This window comes from Leptinotarsa decemlineata, unplaced genomic scaffold, assembly GCF_025532065.1.
Source record: "Leptinotarsa decemlineata unplaced genomic scaffold, Ldec_3_MD MMD2_tig00026336_RagTag_RagTag, whole genome shotgun sequence".
NCBI lineage: Eukaryota > Metazoa > Arthropoda > Insecta > Coleoptera > Chrysomelidae > Leptinotarsa > Leptinotarsa decemlineata.
The window spans coordinates 6,130,354-6,151,638 of record NW_027412692.1 but is presented as its reverse complement, the minus strand read 5'-3'; the positions used below and the strand labels follow the sequence as shown (position 1 = coordinate 6,151,638).

The following is a 21,285-nucleotide window of genomic DNA, read 5'->3' as shown; positions in this document are numbered from 1 at the left end:
CCTCATCAAACAACTACTTTCATATAAACATTGAATTACATGAAAGAAAAACGCCTTTGAAACAACTACTTTCATATGAACATTGAATTATACAATAACACTTTTTTCTATTCAGTTTATATTCCAAAAATTCGTTATGGAACTGAATCATATATCATATATCGTGAAAGTTGGGCTGAAGTTTATACAGCAAATACCTTTGACGAAAGATTCTCCTCATTTTATGATACATTTTTATATCATTACAATTGCGCATTTCCAATCAGAAAAACAAAAACAAAACCAACCAAAAAACGGTCAAAATTCCCCAAAATATGTTGATGTAAAATGTTTCAATAAGATGAAAAATCTAATAGATATGAGCGGTAGCAAGTCAGCAGTTAGGACTAGAATATCAACATATCTCAGCGATAAAGCTTTCTATAGCGTAGAAGAGTTTCTGGGCTCCTGATTATATTTTAAAATTATAATTGTACAAACCTCAACTAAATTCGTTGTGTAATTGTTATAATTGTACATTCTTATTATACTCTTTTTTATGCAGTTGTACCATATTCCCACTTTATAATCCCTTTGTCCGTCCCTATTTTTTATTTTATATATATATAACACTAGATATTGTATTGTCTATATTTTATCAATTTTAGTCAATCTACTTTATATACAAATTTTTTTTTTTGACTAGTCCGATAAGTTACATATTCTGTAGTTTTCACCACACAATGTGTATTCTTTTGTGATGAATAAAATGATTCTGATTCTGATTCACAGGATCGCTATACAATATAGTATATGACAGGTAAAATTTTATTTACATGGAACACCGTCTCCTCAATGGTGGATATCAATGTTTCAAAATAAGACACTTGTCTTTTTGCCTCTTAAGTAACAATCTGGACGAACATTAAAACTGTTTCATCTTGTTGTTTTACTCATTGTTAGAATGTTCTACTAAAATCAATATTCTCGTTCAATAAAGTATTTCTGATTGTGATGTTTTGACTGTTCTTGTAGAACCCTTGAAACGAGACACTGAATGGTCCAGTGCCACAACGGTATCCTTAGAACATGATGTGAGTAAGGTGCTCCAAGAAACGGTTCCGTCCACCCGTAGTCTGGGAGCCATTCCTAAGAGAAATCGTGCCACCTCCGTAGATCAGCCAATACCATCAGGAATGCTGAAACCTCCGAAAAGTGAATCTGAAAAATGCAGCGTCTGTAGGTGCAAACCAATTTCCAAATCTGAAGACGGGAAGGATGGAAGATTAACAAAAGAAAATAAGTTAACCCAGACACAAACGCGACAGTCTGAGAGTCCAAGCCCCGTGGAAGGATTGGAATGTGTTGTTTATTCCCAAGCTGCTTCTAAGATGGCCCGAACCGGATCATCAAAAAAGGGTGAGCTTCATTTGATTGACATTTCGTTTTATAATTCGAATGTTGAGCTCTGGAAAAATATTGATTACTGCCACAAGAAACCGTAGTCACTCACACACATTCAAATAGTAGTTGTTTCATTTATTTTTGTATTGATATTTTTGGGAATTTTCATCTCCACAGTCCGTCAAAAAAAACTGTAATGAAGAACTTTTAACAGGTTTAGAAACGAAGAAAACTATGGTGTTCATAAGTAGTTTATATTTGATAATTTTGTCTATTAGAAAAAGAGCGAGCTAAAAATGTTGTAGATATTGTTAATTTTTTCCCGTGGGTTCAATAATCGACTACACTGTGCAATTGAACTCAACTTTACAGGTACACTGATAGTACAACACAAAAACTTAACTGTATTTCATACTAATAATCGAATGTCTATTGCCTTGTTAGCTCACTTCGTACCGCACTTTCAACTAAACTTGCTTCATCTGCCTGTTGGTAGTGTATATATGTCGTAATGGAAGTCTCTGGAAGCCGATAGGAAAGTTTCTGGAAGCCTCTCGAAGCGACGCAACGTCTAAAACGATCGAGAATCGCAACTCGATTGACGGCGGACGGCGTTATTTTGTTTCAGGGGATAATTTACACTAATTTAATTCGGACGAAAATCTGCCGTAGTCTTCAGAATTGAAAAATCAACTGTATCTTGTAGTTTTCAATGTGTTTGCCAATAATATATCTTTCTTAGACTGTAAAGTACAGTGATTGAGTGATTGGTAAATTTCCTTCCCAAATTCGTCCCATTTACAAACTTGATTTACTTGATCAAATCATCGTCGACATAAGAACGGTTAAAGAGTGGTGTGATTCCAATCTCTTATCATTGAACATCGATAAAACAAAGGTGATCACGTTTAGATGTAACATAGGGGAAGTACACTTGGAAAATGTAAAAATTGAAAATTTGGAGAAAAACAAATTTTTAGGGCTCTTCATTGATGAAAATCTAAAATTTGATTTCCATGTCGACTACTTATGTAAAAGACTAGCAGCAGGATGTCATGCAGTGAGAGTTGTTGCAAGAGAGTTGGACACTACTATCACAAGATCAGTTTATTTTGCACAAATTGAATCCTATTTACGTTATGGAATTTGTTTCTGGGGAAATTGTGCAAAATTTCGTTTCAATATGGTATTCTCTCTACAAAAAAGAGCCATCAGATATTTATGCAAGGCTAGCTACAGGGATTCATGCCGCCCATTATTTGTGAAGCAAAAAATTCTGACCTTAGTATGTCTTTTTATTTTGGAAACAGTGTGTCTTATCCACAAAAAATATAAAAATCAATTTGGGAACACCGCAACTTATAGTACACGTCAGACTTACTCCGTTTCCCTTCCCACACCTTCTCTAGCCCTTACACAAAATTCTATTATTTTCAATAGCAAGAAGTTATTTAACAACTTTTCCATTAATTTAAGGCGAATATATAATGGAAAGAAATTCAGAAAGAAAGTGAAAGAATACCTTGTTGGAAGGCCCTATTATAGTGTGGACGAATTCTACCAAGGCTCTATCGAATAATTGACATGTAGCTTTGTGTAAACAAGTTATTGAAACCAACACAAAATGGCTATCAATGTTCATTATGTAGAATTATATATTTACGTTTACTTAATATTCATACATTCATGTACTTATATTTGTAGCTGTTCAGCTGGACTTAATATTGTTCTGTCCATATACTCTGCTCCGGTGTTTAAGCATTATTTTATAGTTTATATTTGTTAATTGTCCCTTATATATGTTTTACTTTACTAGACTTTGCCAATAAGATGTTTATATCTTGGGTAATAAAGCATATTTTGATTTGATTTGATTTGCTCGAAATATGTCAGTGGAGACTTGAAATACATTGATTGACTTTTGAAATATCTGATGTAGTATTAGATGTTTTTGTCTATTCCAATTCTGCCACTTTCTATACCTTCAAGATGGGTATCCAAAAGCGATGCAGTTTTTTGAGCAGTTTGAAATGCATTTCACCCCAGCACCGCACTATTTAGACTTATCAGTAGCAGCAATTGGTTTATTTGAGGCATATTTACTTGGACGGAAACAAAAGGTGTGTATTGACAACTATAAACCTTAAATCCGGTGTCCCACAAGGCTGTATATTAGGACCACTTCTGTTGACTTTTTATACCTAAACAATTCTGAAATCTTTTGAACATTGCATTGCTCACTGCTATGTCAATGATAAACAAATTTATTACAGTTTTTATCCAGGGGATGTGGAAATGTTCTGTAATTTCATTAATGAAGATCTTCACAACTTCATACAAAAAGCATTAGACCATTGTCTCGTGATACATTCTGGTAAATCTAACATAATGTTATTTGGTCCAGAAAACAATTTTCCGTTTTCTTGATATATCAAATCTACTATTGATAATGACCCAATTAGCTCTTGTAGAAGACACAAAAAACCTTGGAGTGGAGATGGATTGTAATTTGAGATTCGAAAAACACATAAATAAACTTGTTCATAGATTTTATCTATCCCTGGAAACATTATATAAAGCCAGGCATTTTTTAAAGACGGATATAAAACTACTTCTGCGTGAATTGTTAGTATTGTGTATTTTTAGTTTTGCCAACTGCGTTTACGGCCTTAATATGTATCATGAGTCGTGTTCAAAAGTACAAAACGTTCAAAACTTTTGCCTGAGACTTAAATAAGGTGTTCGAAGATGCAAAAGAATTTCAAATAAACTAATTACTGCTGGATGGTTGCTAATGAAGAAGAGAAGACTTTCAACTGAATTTTTCAAATATTGTTCGTCACATCAAATATGCACGATATAAACTCTTTACCTTTGGAACCCAAATGTCTATAGTTCACAAAATTCAAATTTAAATACAGGAAATATCTTTTTGATCAATATAAACTTTTTTTTTCTGGAGTAGAATAAATCCAAAACAAGCACTTTTCCCAATCAGCAGAAATGCAATACTCTTCTTGTCACACGTTTCATCAACCTACAGCTATGGGGAGACGTCTACCTGAAATTACCTCAAGCCACGCATTTGTGTTGCTCACAAAGGTAGTCACACTTAACGCCAATTAGATCCTCATTAGATTGAGGAAAATGTATCATGGTCTGTCAACCTGCCCAGTTTTTCAGCTTTTTGCTGTCCCACTCTTGCTAGCTAACCTGAAAGGTTTCTCACCAAATAAAGTAATTGACTTGGTTGACAAGCTGGAATTTTTTGGGTGAGTTTGAATAGTTGTGCGCCACAATAAATCCTCCCGGATTGTAGTGGATGGTCGAATAGACCCATTCAATTTAGACCTACCTAACATCTATATAATTCATAGCTCGCTAATTTATTATAGACAAAATTATCAAACATCTGGTTAACAGCACATTTTTCTTTTCAAAAAATACATCGAATTCATGTCAAAATATGAATGTGGATCGCTGGTTAAAAATTATTGATATATTGATATAGGTTCCAGCAACAACTCCAAAAATGATCCTCAGATCAAAAACGAAGAGGCTTCATCAAGCGGATCCAACAATGAATTGAGTACACTCTTACCACCTGCTCCTCTTCTTTCTGCCTTCTTGAATTCAAGACGGGAATGTCCTGTGGCAGTGTACCCGACAATTGCTGGGACGGAAATTCGCTTAGATCGACCAAATCAAAACCGTATGAGACTGAAGAGGGTGAGCAGGGTTAATAGAAGAAGGTAAGATGAAATTATCTTTCTGATTTTTTCAAATCATATTGTACTTGAAAGAGAACAAATGACCCAAATATATTAACAGAAGACAGCCCAACAGATTGTGTTATGTACTTATTTATTTATAGCATTGCATATTTTTTACAAAATAGTTAACAAATTCTCAAATATATACTGTAAAAATAATTTTTCTACACCCGTACTCTAACAATACACTTATATGACCATAATCCGTTTCATAATGATATCCATTATGATACAGATTTTTCATAGCGATACAGATTATCAACCAATAGAAACACATAATTTTTCAATCAAGAATCCTGTTCCTTTGTTTGTCCTAGATTCTAACCTAAGTAACTAATTGCTATATTTGTCAAAATCAGTTTTCATATTACCTACCTATATTATCAAAATGTCTGAAAACAGCGATATAGAAGGAATACCATCGACTCCAATATTTTTAAAAGATCAGATTAATTATAGTTGTTATATTCAATATAAATATAATTAGAATCTTTATAGTTTTCATATATCCATGATAATACCATTAAGTTTGTGTTTTTTAAAAAAAATATGAGTAAATTACTGTAAATGTGTTCAATACAAATATAATATTCATAGTTTTTCATTATTTATCGGATTTAGAAAAAATAGCGTATGAAACTCTTATGTAATGGTTATTAATACACTCGCATATACCATACAAAACTCGCCTTCGGCTCGTTTCATATCCCGGTTAATGCTCGTGTCTTAATAACCATCATTACATGATCATTGCATAATATACTATTATAACTATCCGTTAAATGTAAGGAAAATTTATATAAAAGAGGCAAAAATAAACCAATCAGTTACCAAATTACCATATTATCAGTCTTTTTAAATGATAAAAAAATAATAATAAAAAAGTTCGAAATCTACATTGTATGTGTTTGCAAGTCTCAAAATTTGACCTATAGACTCACTATGGCCATAGTTGTTATAATAGAGTACTTTGAAAATTTCTGCATTCCTTGTTCTCTTTGGATTCATATTTAAAGTTATAAGTTCAACAAGTTCCGGTGAAATGATTGTTTTATGAATTAGTGTAAGATCTGTTTCTAATCTATGAGCCAGAGTATTCAAGTTGAGAATGTCCAATATAATTTTATATTTATATTCACCAAATGAAATAACTGTTTTTTGCAGAGTACCTACCTCATAAACTCTTATTGAACACTGTTCATATAAGGTGGATATTGATATGGACTAAATTGTGGAGTTGTTTTCGATTGTTGATATAACAATTGAATAATATATAATTCAGTTCTGATCGCTTGTTTTTATAAGTACGATTTGAGGCATTTTTGTTTAAGAAAAAAGTAAATTTATGACATTTGTCTATATTCAATAGCAATAAGTTTATATCACACCAGGGTACAAAGTTAGATAAATCGTACACTGTAATAATTCAGTATCAGATGAGTCATGAATAACTTGAAACAGAAGAATATCACTATAGATATCAATGACATTCAAGTCATTTACAAATAGGTTGAAAAATAATAGTCAAATGAGATCCCTGTGGTACACCAGATGGAACTGCGATTGAGAAAGATACTGAGTTACCATATTTTACAAATTGGAGTCTGCAGACAAGATACATTTCAATTCATTTCAGAATGTTTTTCTGAATACGCAAAGCGTTTAGTTTATGTAACAACAAATTGTGATTCACCCTGATATCTATTTTCGATGGCGTTTATTAGATAGATAAATATTACTGGAGTTTTTCCCAACACCAAACTGTTATTTTAACACCTCGACATGTGTTTCGATCAACAAGTGATCATTTTCAAAAGGAAGATCAAACTGACCTTCCTCTTTCGCGTGTTGAGGTGTTAAAATAATTTGGTGTTGGAAAAAACTCAAGTAATAATCATGATTTATTAATCATGTTATGTACACAAAATACATTTTTGACAAGTAACAGTTAAAAAATGGTGAAACAATAGTTCAAGAATAGTAAAAAGTTTTTTTATTAAATATGTGTAAATAAATCAATAACCTAAGTGGAATAATACATGGACATCACAAACACAGATTTGTACAGGGCAAATTAGATTGTTTGCAACCTACCCGATAATTTTCAAGTTCATTTTGTGATCCACTTTTATAAATTGGTTTTAAAAACCATTTTTCCAATCGAGAAAGATGGAAGATATCAAAGATATGCTGAATATCATGTAAAAGGGTTTAGCCAGGGTAAAAATTCATTTTTTAGTCAAGAATAACGGTATTCCATCGGGACCTGTAGACAACTTTCAGTGTAATGACATGACTAATTTCTTTAACATCAACGCTATAACTGCATGTATCAACTGTCTTACTAAATTTATGTTCTGGGATTTAGTTAACTGTTTCATCACTTAGATAGATGAGAAATAGTTTTGCAAAAAGATTCACATCATTGCTATTTTTGCTGACAATATAATCATAATACAATTAGGATAGTAGGTAGTGTGATTTTTTTTGTTATTTTTTATATATGTGTGGTGGCAAGTGTTTCTCAAAGTATTGCATTTATCTGTCAGATAAAATTCTTCATATTCATAAACATTTTCAATGTTGTATTCTCTGTGAACTGATTTCTTTCTCAAAACTGATTTTCTCAACTCAGAATTGAACCATACTGAATAAGTTGAGGTTTTATATTTTTTTAGGGGAACATAGTGGTCCATAGCTGTCCGTAGAAGTTCAGAAAGTAATCCAAAAACATTAAATATTCAGATATATACATAAACTTCAGCTTCATTCCAAAGAAACATTGGCTCGATTACTAAAAGTGTCATTTAAAGTGATGCATATATACTTATAAAATATTTTCCAGGACTGTTCAGATGGCAAGGAAGGAAAGTGCCATAGCTGGTTCTCTGTCTGCTGGCTTTGGTACCCACGGCGCAAAAAATTTTAATGATACTAGTGACGGGTCTGTCCACTGCTTTTTAGATGAGATGGGGAATTGGGTTACATATACTTTTGATGAAAGGGGTGTCGGTAAGTTTGTGATTTACATTAATACTGCAAATAATGATAATAGAATTTATTCCAACAAAAGTGTTTAATGTTTGCTTATTCTGAAGTAACCATTCTGGTTATAAGGTTAGGGGGTATACTCTACCAAACAGAAGTTTCTAATAAAAATTATAATTGAAATTATCGCTAAAGTAATATTGATATACTGGAAAGTTAACTTCTTAATGAGGCTTGGTTAGATACTGTCAATGCTGTTGAGAAAAATATAGAGAATTTCACAACCCTTTTTCATATAAGGCTTTTGAGATGTGCTTATACAACAGAATCTTTCCTGATGTTAAGAATTTGATTTCACCATGTGACCTTATTACTACTACTGTATTACTGCTGAATTATGTTTTTTTTCAATTACTCTGCTAGATTGCTGCACACAAGTTTTTCACCTAATTTTTGCTTTTTTGCTTAACTCTCCTAAATGTTTCCTTTATTTTGTTTTTTGTTTACTCTCTTCAGGTGTTTCTAATTGATAAACTAGTATTGTATTCATGTATATGTGTATGTATGTATGTATATATATATATATATATATATATATATATATATATGATGTGTTGTTCTTCCGGGTGTTCATCCGTTGGGTACTATTCGATAGTCGACGTTTCGCCATCATCTCAGATGGCATTATCAAGACAAGTTACTGCTTCGCTTCGAGAGGTTACACCTTTCAAAGCGAAGCAGTAACTCGTCTTGATAATGCCATCTGACATGATGGCGAAACGTCGACTATCGAATAGTACCCAACGGATGAACACCCGGAAGAACAACACATCATATATATATATATATATATATATATATATATATATATATATATATATATATATATATATATATATATATATATATATATTCATATACAAATAGCCAGAAACACGTGTCCGCGGTTTGCCCCCCTTTTTGGAGTGTTATGTCCACTAATTGTTTCTTTTTTGATTTGTATATCATCACACTCGATAAAATCTTCTTTGTCTATATATATATATATATATATATATATATATATATATATATATATATATATATATATATATATATATATACATTAAACATTTTTTTTATATAAGTACAACATAAATTTCACTATCCACAATAATAATCATAAACATTTAAAAGACTGGATGACCTTTGTAAGGAAGATTAAATACAAGAAAATAAAAAGTGAACAATGAATACAAAACAAAGTAAACTAAACTTTTTATACCAATAGAAAACGTCCCTCAGGTAGTTTTAGTTATATCATGACTCTGGTAGATATAGAAGGCAGAAAAAAGCAAAACTACACATCTGCTTTTGATTACTAACATGAATGAAAGATTGAAAACTCTCATAAAAATATCTCGCACGGAAAGGATTCTGAAACTTTTTTGAATTCAGTTACAAAGGCAGCATCTGCTAATTCAATGTACTTTAAACCTATTACACCAGATGATGTAAGAATAGTAATGAATTCATAAAAAATCCAAATGCACATAATGTTATGGCATGATTGTGTTTATAATAATAATTATAATAATAGCCGGACATATGCAGAAGGCTGTTATTCTTGGCTCACTGCGCTTGCTCAGGGCACATGATTATCGGACCCAATGATCACTTCCCCACGGTGTAAGGAGTGGTCGTTGATTGATAATGCTAGCGCGCCCTTCCGAATGTATCGGGGCTACTGGGGATAGGGCCTGACCAGCACACACTACGGTAAAAAAAAATAGCCGTTATTACCCAACAGTTTAAAACCATTTACAGGGTTAACTAAGTATGTTAAAAAAGTAATATAGATCCTTATAATTACAAAGTTACAATTCGAAAAAATGAATAACAAAATTATAATAAACTAAAAAAAAAAAAAAACTATACCAGAAAATTACAAATTCTCCATGAAATACTGAGATGCAGTGGTAACAATATATTCTAGGGCATCAAAATTGATATCACACAAATTTGAAATTATTGCAATTGCTGAATATAGGTGACTTAAGATACAAATTGGTTCTGGCCAGTCAGCTGTAAAAACTTTTTGTACTTCTAGATCTAAAATGAGGCACACAGAAATTTATAAAAGATAACACCTCCATTATTCTAGCGAGTTTTCTGCGCAATTGAAGACTTTCAATATAGAATGTTATGGTAAGAGATTCATATGGAATACCTCTATCAGGATAGGTACCATAAGATTTGAATTAAATAAACTTGAGGAAACGACGTTGAACTTTTTCAATTAACGTATTATAGCAATTGTAGAATGTCTGTAGAATGGGGACCATAAATCAGAGCTATATTCTAATTTTGACCTTACGTAGGCTACGTAAAGAGTAAATGTCGTTGAGAAATGTTTTGAATAAATGAGTGAAGTGATAGCAAAAATCAAAAATAATTGTTTTACTCATTTTTTTCAAAACTAAAACGAGCGATAGTTCTTCCAATTCACAAAAAAGGTGAGGCCTATTAATTTCAGATAAATATTGATCTCACCTGGAAGTAGCGAATAATGTCACTGATTTTTTGGTATTACTCAAAGCTTTAAGTACACATAACTTTAGATTTGGAAAAGGTGTGTCAACATCAGACTTTAGTTTAATTAATTTATTAACAGAGGTAACACCTGCATTTTACTGTATTGATCATGAAGCAAACTTACATAAAATGAGTATATGTGAGTATTGAGCTATTTGGATCATACCTCAATAGTTGTACACAAATAGTTCAAAAATAAAAATGTTAGAAGCCAACAGCTGCTTGTTTGAAGAAATTTACTACAGTGACCTATTTTGGGGCCTTTACTCTTCTTGTACAAGGTCAATGAAATGCCCGTGAACATAACCGATAAAAATACAACCTCAGTTCTATTTGCTATTGGATACAACAATTGGTGTATGAATTCACAAAGGAAAAAAACTGAAGCGATATGTGAAAGAGTTCTGAATGGGGCAAAATCTTGAGTTAAAACAATGACGTGTTCCTTAATGAGAGTAAAACCATATCTTTGAACTTTAACACTATCAACACACCTGAAGAATCTATTGTACAGTGAAATATTGCCTTGAATATGAAACATTGGCATCAAACAGCGGCTCGATATTTATTCTTCTTAATTGTGGAAGAATGAGATACACCAAACTCGTTTGCGAGGGCTGCATTTGATTCACTAGTTTCTATTCGGTGTAATATTGCACTTTTTTTTCAATTGTATTGGTATTGGTGCGTAGGTTGTGTAAACAAAACGCGAGACGTTTTAACTGGAAATATCATAAAAAATGGTCGCTAAAAGCAGTTGGTCGCTTGAACCGGAGTCGCACTAAACAGTTATATTTTCTCAATACCTAAGTATGAAATTCAAGTTGAGTAAACATTATCGTCGCTAAAAATGGTTAGTCGTTAGACTGTTACTGTAGATTTATTCTGATTTCAGACTCATTAAAAGTCATTAGTTACAAGCCATAGGACGTATTATCGATGTTGAACACAATCTCAAATTATTTTCAAATTATTTTTCATTTTGTGTTGCTAATAAACCTTGTGTTTCGTCCTTATAAAAAAAGAGAGTGTTTTTTCAGTTTTTCAAACTGATATTTATTTCAAAATATGTTCAGGACACAATAAATATTATGTTTGATTTAATGTCATTGTTTTCTACCAACAGGAACAGCGAATACATTTTTGGAACCTGCTGTAGATGGCAGTAACTCCTTTCTCGTCCACGTGCCTGTAGAAAAATCCTCTTTTTGTCTACGTCAAAGTGATCCGATCACTGCAACATCTTCTACAAGTCGCACCACCCACCCTGTCATAGATCTATGGGACAGCACCGAGTCTGTTTGCAATCGCGCCAACCCTATTATCTTGGACAGTATTGGTCGGAAGTCGCACCATAATATCCCCGTAGCACCCGAACAACTCACTCGACTCAAACGAACATTCCATCGCAACAGAATGCTGCTAGAGGTTGAAAGTGAAGCAAAATTCAAATGTATAGCTTCGGACATAGGGAGTAAAGCGAATTACAGAAGGACGAGGACTTATTATAAATTTAGAGTGACACCGTGGACGTATGTGAAAGTGACTTTGGATCGGTTGAAGCTGCTCGCGTTGCTGGATAGAAATCTAACCTTGAAGGAAACAGTTCTGTCCATCTTTTTGGGAAGTTTAGTGGGAGTACTTGGTTCTATGATACTATTCATGGGGTTCTATACAGACTTGCTGTCTTTTATATTTTGCTTTGTTATGGCGAGCTGCCAATACTCTTTGTTGAAAAGTGTGCAACCTGATGCGGCATCTCCAACACATGGATTTAACAGGGTAATTGCTTACTCGCGTCCTGTATACTTCTGCATCTTTTCATTGTTGATACTTATTGTTGATTCTTGTATTCTCTATGAGACTAAAGAGAACGGGTACAACTTGAATGCTTTCTCATTGACTCCTCAGCAAATGTTACTGATCTTCCGTGATTTTCTTGTGATCTTCATATTGCTGTTTCCCGTACTTTTCTCTTTGGGCCTATTTCCCCAAATCAACACGTTTGTTATGTATATTTTAGAACAAGTTGATATGCACCTCTTCGGTGGCAATGCAATGTCGAGTTTGTTAGGTTCTTTCTATTGCGTTTTTCGTTCGATTTTAGCTGTGATAGTACTTGTAGGATTCGCCTATGGAGGGTTGAGTGAGAGTAAAGGGGCACAACACATTCTGTTTTCAATATTTTGCGCGTGTCTTGTGGCCTGTTGTTATCATCTGAGCAGAAGTGCTAGCGATCCATCACACATTTGGAATCTGATGAAGAGCCATCTTTGGTTACCTGATGTTTATAGGGAGCAGCAGGTGAAGGAATGTGCGAGAGAGAAGAGTGGACTAGAAAGCGAGACAGGTGATAAGGTAAGTTCCATTTCAAAGCGTAAAATTTTTATCAAGTAATTTTTTTTTTGTACCTTGGGAGCTGTCTGACTTGTCCATTTAGTCCAAGTCTCCAGAAAACACTGCAGCCTCTTGGGCTTATAGCGTTTATTCTCCCCATCATCTCATGACACCCATTTCATCAGTCTCGTTCCCTGTACTAGTTTGTACAGGTTCCGTTTTGGATGTTCGTCATATTCTTCTGGGCGTAATTATGTACGTCCATATATTGCCTGCCTCCTGGGATTCAGTGCCTTACATTCACATAAAATGTGTAGAGCTGTTTCTATCCCTTCATCGCATAATCTGCAGCTGAAGTCTCCGTTGTACAGGCCCATTTTATTCAGATGTCCTCTAAGCGGCCAATGACCGGTTAGTAACCCTATAATTTTTTCTGACCGATCCCTACTATATTGAAGTAGTTCTTCGGTTCTTTTCTCGGACGGTTCCCTAATGAAGGTTCTACTGTGTTTATTGCCAGGTACTTTTGTCCTGCACTCTGTGTGCTTTTTATTGGTCCATGTCCTAATCTGGTTTCGAACCAATGATTTTGGTACCCCCAGAACTGGTACCCCCTATATATGATCCGCTGATGATCCGCGTCTAGCGCATTCATCAGCTTTATAATTACCTGTGATTCCTGAATGCCCTGGCACCCAGTACAAAGTTAATTTGTTCCTGTTTGCGAGTTTATTCAGTTCTTCGTGGCATTCCCAGACCAGTTTTGATGTCACCTTCGGGTTTGTCAGAGCCGCTAGTGCGCTCTTGCTGTCTGTAAAAATATTGATCTGCTCATTTCTTTGAGGTCTCAATTTAATAAGCCTTGCACACTGCAAGACGGATGTGTATAGTCCTAGCGGATAGCTTTTCTCAAGTAATAGACAAAAGTCGAACAAAAACCAAATTTTCATGAACTGGAAACAGAGTTTTCCTCAATTCAATTCAACACCACTATTTTTTTTTGCTTTGTTACTAGTAGGATAAGTTTTCTGCATGTATATATGTATTCTCTCATATGTATATGTAGATTCTTCAATGATGAATAAATGAATTCTAAATTCTAAATGTATGAACTTATAATGTTATCTAATGCATGCAGACTTCATTATGTACTTGTTATGAATAAATTCACACAATGTTACTGTGGATCCGAATTTAAATTACTGTACGACTGAATATTGTTAATGCTCTCATCTTTTATACATTTGTTGTGATGGAATTTCACTGAAACAGATTTGGATGAGTTTAAAAGTTCCAAGTTCCAAACTGCTCTATAACAATTTTCTCTTTTGCAACCTCTTTTCATTGCCTGATACTCATATTATAGTATGGTCCGCAAACATTACAATGTCTCCATTAATTAGGTACAAGGCAAGTCATTAGAAATAGCAATGATCCAAGTACCAACCTTCGGGGAACACCTAGCGTCACCAAGTATGAGTCAGAGGACGTTATTGCATTTTACTTTCATAGCCCTATCCTTTCAGCCATTCCATACTTCTCTCATTTGAGAGCAAGAACTCTGCCAGTATCGAAGGCCTTTAATAAATCAAAAAGAATGATGACATATTGACCACAATTAATTTCTTTCAGAATAAATATAAACAAGTGATATGAAGCTGCTTCTATTCACCTTTTTCGTCAAAATCTATGCTACATGTCTCAAAGTGAGTTATTATTCTCAAGATAATTTGTCATTCTGATTGCCACAATTTTATTAAATAATTTGGATTTTGGGAATAATAAACAGGTATTGTTTTTTCATGAAAAGCAAATGAATAAATTTAATTTTTTTATGCCAAAACTGTACTCCAAATTGCACGGAAATGATTAAGGATTTCACAAATTATTTTTAGAATAAGAATAAGCAGTGGCATATCACTTTCCTCTTTAAAATGATTCAGGCAAATGCCACACGGACTCCACTGGCAAGAATAAAAGTTGATGTTGTACAGCAGAAAATACCGTCTGATGCACAGAACATCCCCAAAAATATCTAAGGTCGTATGACAGTTATCATGGATTTTTTTAAACGTTACCAGCCTGTAGTTCAAATGATGGCGGTTTAGGACATATGCTTGTATGAAGTTATCTAACACAAAAATAACCTCAATTATTAGCATATTATCAAGAAATACCCTCTATAACAGAGCAGTGATCATTTGATAATGTTAAATTACTTTGTCCCAACAGGAAAAACCCCAAGAAACTCATCCAAATGAAATCACCAAGTCTCCAGAAGCTAAAGAAAAATCTGTAAAATTTCCTTGCAACCAAGATTCTGCATCAGATTCCAATCAAGAGGATCAGAGTGATCCGTTGCCACGTCAATTGCAAAAGGTTGCCAATGCACGCCTGAAAAACGACGTTATTCTCTGCAGTCTAATCGCTATTTTAGTGTTTGGAATCCATTCCAGCACTGTCTTCACTGCTCTGCAACCTGAACTGAGTCCCGTACTGTGGTGCGTAGCAGTTATTTTGGGGTTTATCCTGCACTATGTCATTCCCCAGATGCGAAAACAGCTTCCTTGGTTGTGCATAGCAAGGCCGATATTGAGATCACAAGAACACGAATTGTACCAAATAAGGGGGCCTGCAAAGATAATGTGGTTTGAAAAAGTGAGTACACTTTTGTCTGTTTCATTATACACATATATTTTTTAATATATTTATTTCTCAAAATTTATCTTCTGTATTTTTTGCAGGTTTACGTGTACTTTTCCTTTTTGGAACGTAATATTCTTTATCCTCTCTTATTTCTATCTGTTATTACTGAAGACTCGCCTCGGATAATGGCGGACTATGGTGCCTTCGCAGGCTCCTTCATCATTGTGATATGTGGAATCAAGTGTCTGAGGAGCAGTTATTCTAATCAAAGTTCCCAATATTTGATTCTCATTTTTACTGCCTTATGTTTCAAATACGATTACGTGGATGTACTGAATTCATTTCTGGTCAGTTACTTCTTTTTGAGCATAATCTATCACAAAGTGTACGAGTTATTACTGAAGGTGAGCAGTTTTATCCTATGTTTGAACTACGAAGACCGTTCAAAAAGTATGATAGATAGATAGATAGATAAATAGACATATACTTCATTGTCCAAGAAAATACAATCTTTGTCAATAAGATTGTTAAAAATCTGGTATATATAGCACTTCAAAGAATAGAAGAATCAATTCAAATACACAAATAACTAGAAACACAATTTGAGCAAAACTAAGTTCACATATCTAATAGATAAAATATAACAATAGAAAATAAAATTTGACAAAGTATATTCCCTCTCAAAAAATGTAAATGACAAATATACACAATTTGAACATGAGTTCACATGTCATGGCAATAAAATAAGATATATCCCAATATAAAATATAATTTGAAGTATAGGTAGGTATAAACAATCACCTTTATTAAATCACACCAAAGTTCCATTGTTAATATTCATCAAGATTGTAGTACGTTTTAGATGCAAGGGCTTCTTTTACAAGATTTCTGAACTTTTTATAGTTTTTTCCTTCCTAATTTCGTAAGGTATGGGATTATACAGCTTTTTAATTTCATAAATTAAGGAATACTTTGTCTGGCTTGTTTTTGGAACAGGAAGATGTATTTTATTTACTGTTACTTGCCGGGTTATGTAATTTATATGTCCCGGAGTTCCAACCATATTATGTTTTTTGTAAATCAGGCAAACAGTTTCAAGTATGAAAATACAAGTAACAGTGACAATTTTTTCTCTCAAAAATAATGGTCTGCATGACTCACACACTCCCACCTTGCATAAGTATCTGACCGCTCGCTTTTGCAAAACAAACACTGAATGAAAAAGTTGTTTACTGCAAAATCCCCAGAAGGCAACACCATATCTCATGCTCTATAGAGAAGCATTTTTATTCAACATTACAAATTACTCTCTCTATTTTTAAAGCTATAGTTTCTGCTTTGCATATTTTTCCCACCTTTCCTGCTACTTTCAAAACATGAGCTCTTGTTTCTCAAGCTATTTCTGTAAAGTGCCTCTACAGTTTTCACAACTCTGTGATTGGTAATGACTGAGGTTCCCAAAAAAGGCAGAGAACAAATCTTTTTCGGCAGCTTGGCTTTGCAACGGATTGCCTTGTTTATCATAGTTATTTGTGGTTTGAGTATTCTATCGACCCCATGAGATGTCATTGTCTTTCCCTCCGTAGGTTTGTCCTTTAATGACAGTTGAATCCAACAATGCACTGCTGATGAGACCTATGATAGGTCCATAACAGCTCTGCCTGGTGTTGAATCGCAAATTCTTTATTTTTGAGCTCTGGTTTGAACAACCTGCAGAGAAATAGTATGAATCTTATTCGGCAGTCGATGAAAAGCTTGCTTTTGCAACTGATCACTATTAGGAGATCAGCGATGATTTTTATTTTCAGAATGATAAATGGCATGCTGCCATCCTACTTTGAGGAAATTATAATATATAGGCATTCTACACGTGTATTTTTTGTTCTTTCTTAGTTTCACCAACAATTCCGCTTAGCAGCGTTTCTCTAAATTATTATCAAAGCTGAAAATGTTGAGCAAATGTTCAACACTTGTTAGCAAATTGTAACATGCATTTGCTTAACAATAGGTGGGCTACACGATAATATGCAGAAATGCCAGCCTTCTCCACATTTACCACATAGAACAATATCATTACTTCTTGAACAGGCTTCATAGATACAAAAAATTGAATAGAATAAGTGTTGCTGTAAAAATAATTCTTTTCCAGCTCCAATTTGTTGTAACATACATAGCACCCTGGCAAATTACGTGGGGTTCCGCATTCCATGCTTTTGCCCAGCCCTTTTCAGTACCTCACTCTGCCATGTTATTTCTTCAAGCACTAGTCTCTGCCATCCTCTCCACACCCCTCAATCCTTTCCTAGGCAGTGCCATTTTCCTTACTTCCTATGTTCGACCTGTTAAGTTCTGGGAGCGTGACTATAATACTAGAAGAGTGGATCATTCCAACACGCCACTGTCGTCTCATTTGGATCGTAACCTGGGAGCAGATGACAATAATCTGAATTCTCTGTTTTATGAGCATTTAACTAGGTAAGGGTATAAGAAACACAAGATTACATTTTTACTTGCAAAATATACTATATTTTCAATTACTTAATGCATAATTTATTTATTTATTTATTTATTCAATGGGTAGTCCCAATTACAATTTGTTATAAAAAAAGGGAATTTGTATAATCTTAACTAAATCAAAGAAAGTAAATAAATGATGATAATGAGGATACAAGAAGTACTTCTTGACATAATAAATAAAACAGAGTAAAATAAAACAAGTAACACAAGTAACAACAGCCTAAAGAATCTCAAATGAACTTCTTTCAGTTTCATATACTTTTTTCAACGTCTAGTAATGAAAAAATCTTTCAAATTCATATTTTTTCGACACTTGATTGATCTCAATAGAAATCCGCTGAAGTGTGCTTTTTTGAAAATAACTAAACAAAAAGTTTTCCACAAGCATCCTGAGAAACTAAGACCTTCATTTTGCCAGCAAATGGAACTGAATTCTTTGGGACCTAATCTCCCCTTTTAATACTTCCACACAGTGTCTTCTCGTATTTAAAATCTTTCAAATTCATATTTGTTCGACACCTAATTGACCTCGATAGAAATCCGCTGAAGTGTGCTTTTTTGAAAATAACTAAACAAAAAGTTTTCCACAAGCATCTTGAGAAACTAAGACCTCCATTTTGCCAGCAAATGGAACTGAATTCTTTGGGACCTAATCTCCCCTTTTAATACTTCCACACAGTGTCTTCTCGTATTCAAAATCTTTCAAATTCATATTTTTTCGACACCTAATTGACCTCAATAGAAATCCGCTGAAGTGTGCTTTTTTGAAAATAAGTAAGCAAAAAGTTTTCCACAAGCATCCTGAGAAACTAAGACTTTCATGTTGCCAGCAAATGGGACTGAATTCTACTCCCCTTTCATACTTCCACACAGTGTCTTCTCGTATCCAAATTTTCTTTCAATATGAGATGTTCGGCATTTTTTAAAATACCTTTTGTATCTCTGTTCACCTTGGTCAACTTTTATTCAGTGCATTTTGTGCTTTGTCTTCATTTCTGGTTTATTTATTTGCTAGATGGCCGGTTTCGGTATCTTGTAGAAGGTGGTCTACGAGATACCGTAACCAAATACTTTTGCTAAATATTTTGTTGTTCTGAGTGAAGAAACAAACTTTCTCAGAGTAGAATCTAATTCTATTTCGTTTTTCAAATGAAATTATTGTATATAGTTCATAATTTATTCATTTATGTCTAATATGCAAATGAGTTGATGCTAACTATAAAGTTGTTTCAAAAGATTTGTCCGTTTTTATGAGTCTACTCCAAACTGTAATATCACAGTGAATACTTATTCAATTCTATTGAAATGAGGGTCCTCAAATCCTAGTCCTGGATTACTGTAGGTCAACCACTTCGGGGCTCATCTTCGAGCCTAAAATCTCCGGAACAAAATTTCACAAACCAACGTCAAACAATGCGTTCGTTCATTAACGCTACCATTGCCAAATGCCTTTTCAATTTTTCGGGCTGTTTCGGCAGCGCTTTGGTTTAATAAATATTTATTTATTCAGATATGGGGCTGCAAAAACATCTGACATCAAATGGGCAAAACTTTTGAAACATCCTAATAAAATCAAGGTGATGACATTCATGTTTTGAGTTTTGTGTCAACAGATCACTACAACAATCGCTCTGCGGTGATTTAAAATTAGGGCGTTGGGGTCCTGTCAACCAGGGAGACTGCTTTGTTCTGGCCTCAGATTACCTGAATTGTCTTGTGCATATAATCGAGATGGGTAACAATCTGGTAACATTTCAAATGAGAGGTCTAGAGTTTAGGGGTACTTACTGCCAACAGCGAGAAGTTGAAGCCATCACAGAGGGTGTGGAAGAAAATGATGGTGAGTCATTCGCTTTTGTCACTAGTTTCTATATATACAGTTTCCGTGAACATCTGTTTTGTAATCATTACTGTTTTTATAATATTGAGTAATATATTGTTGTGTCAGGGTCTTTAATTCGTGAAAGACCTTATTAAATCATCAAATATTCTCCTTTTGTTAAAGTATTTTATTGATTTGATATTTATATTCATGCTTTTATATAACCTATTATTCTTTACTCAGTCATGACCATAGCGGATACAAGTTTATAAGAATACTATCAGAACAATAACACTTAGAAATAATATAATAATAATAATAATAATAATAATATTTCAATCCCTGAATGCTCTAGAATGAACAGTATTTTTTGTAAGTCCATGTTTTGCTAACACAAACAAGCTGAAAGGTTTGCCAACTCGAGAGCATGCCACGTATAATTGTCCGTGTGAAAAACATGGTGTGCTCAAATCCAAATAACGAACGGACATTGTTTGGCCTTGGAACCCTTTAATAGTAATTGCAAATGCCAATCTAATTGGAAATTGCACACGTTCAAAATGAATTGGCACATCTGTAGGTATAATAGTGATTCGTGATATTGATATATTTTCACCTCGAAACTTGAATTAAAAATTCCGGCTTCGACAACGTTTTTCATTAACCTCTTAATGACTAATCGCGTGCCGTTGCACAGCCGTGGCGGATTCAAATTAGGGAGCGATTCAACCTTCAGTTGTAAATTATGCGGTAGCAATTCCAATAATAATTCACAGCTTTGGTGGCATCACAAACTGTATCAACGCTTGATGGATAAACAATAATAGTGACCGAAAACTGTGTAGGGAGTGAGAGAAAGCTTATTGTGTAAGCTCCGTGCTGTTTACTGAGTGAAAAGTGATACCGATAGATGCCTGGCGGCAATAACTGGTCTATGACCATGATTAACAATGATTAAGTTACTAAAAAGGCTATTCAAAATAGGGGTTGGAGGAGTATGGCAACTAACACTGTTACACTTGAATTTTATGTAATAGATTTTGAATCGACGGATGAACATAAACAGATAAATACATACTGTTTCGAGTTGGTCTTTTTTGAGTTATTGTGTAGGTTATGTATTTTAATGCTCCATTGTACACATTATATGATTACTGCTGTTCATCTTCACTACCATGGTTTCACAGGAACCCCGTATAGTTGCATGGAATTATATCTCAGTAGCCTAGTAAAGTAGTGAGAATA

General features: G+C 33.9%; 1 protein-coding gene across 4 annotated transcripts in view; it reads left to right on the top strand.

Annotated features, from left to right (window-relative positions):
* Positions 1 to 21,285, top strand: part of pcx (pecanex) — a 46,877-nt gene that overhangs the window by 13,875 nt on the left and 11,717 nt on the right. For all 4 annotated transcript variants that reach the window (XM_074183225.1, XM_074183224.1, XM_023174146.2 and 1 more), the window contains exons 9-16: positions 1,015 to 1,398; positions 4,895 to 5,135; positions 8,002 to 8,168; positions 11,845 to 13,076; positions 15,288 to 15,713; positions 15,800 to 16,105; positions 17,851 to 18,176; positions 19,832 to 20,058. In XM_074183225.1, the coding sequence (XP_074039326.1) occupies positions 1,015 to 1,398; positions 4,895 to 5,135; positions 8,002 to 8,168; positions 11,845 to 13,076; positions 15,288 to 15,713; positions 15,800 to 16,105; positions 17,851 to 18,176; positions 19,832 to 20,058 (3,309 nt within the window). The remainder of the gene's footprint in view (positions 1 to 1,014; positions 1,399 to 4,894; positions 5,136 to 8,001; positions 8,169 to 11,844; positions 13,077 to 15,287; positions 15,714 to 15,799; positions 16,106 to 17,850; positions 18,177 to 19,831; positions 20,059 to 21,285) is intronic.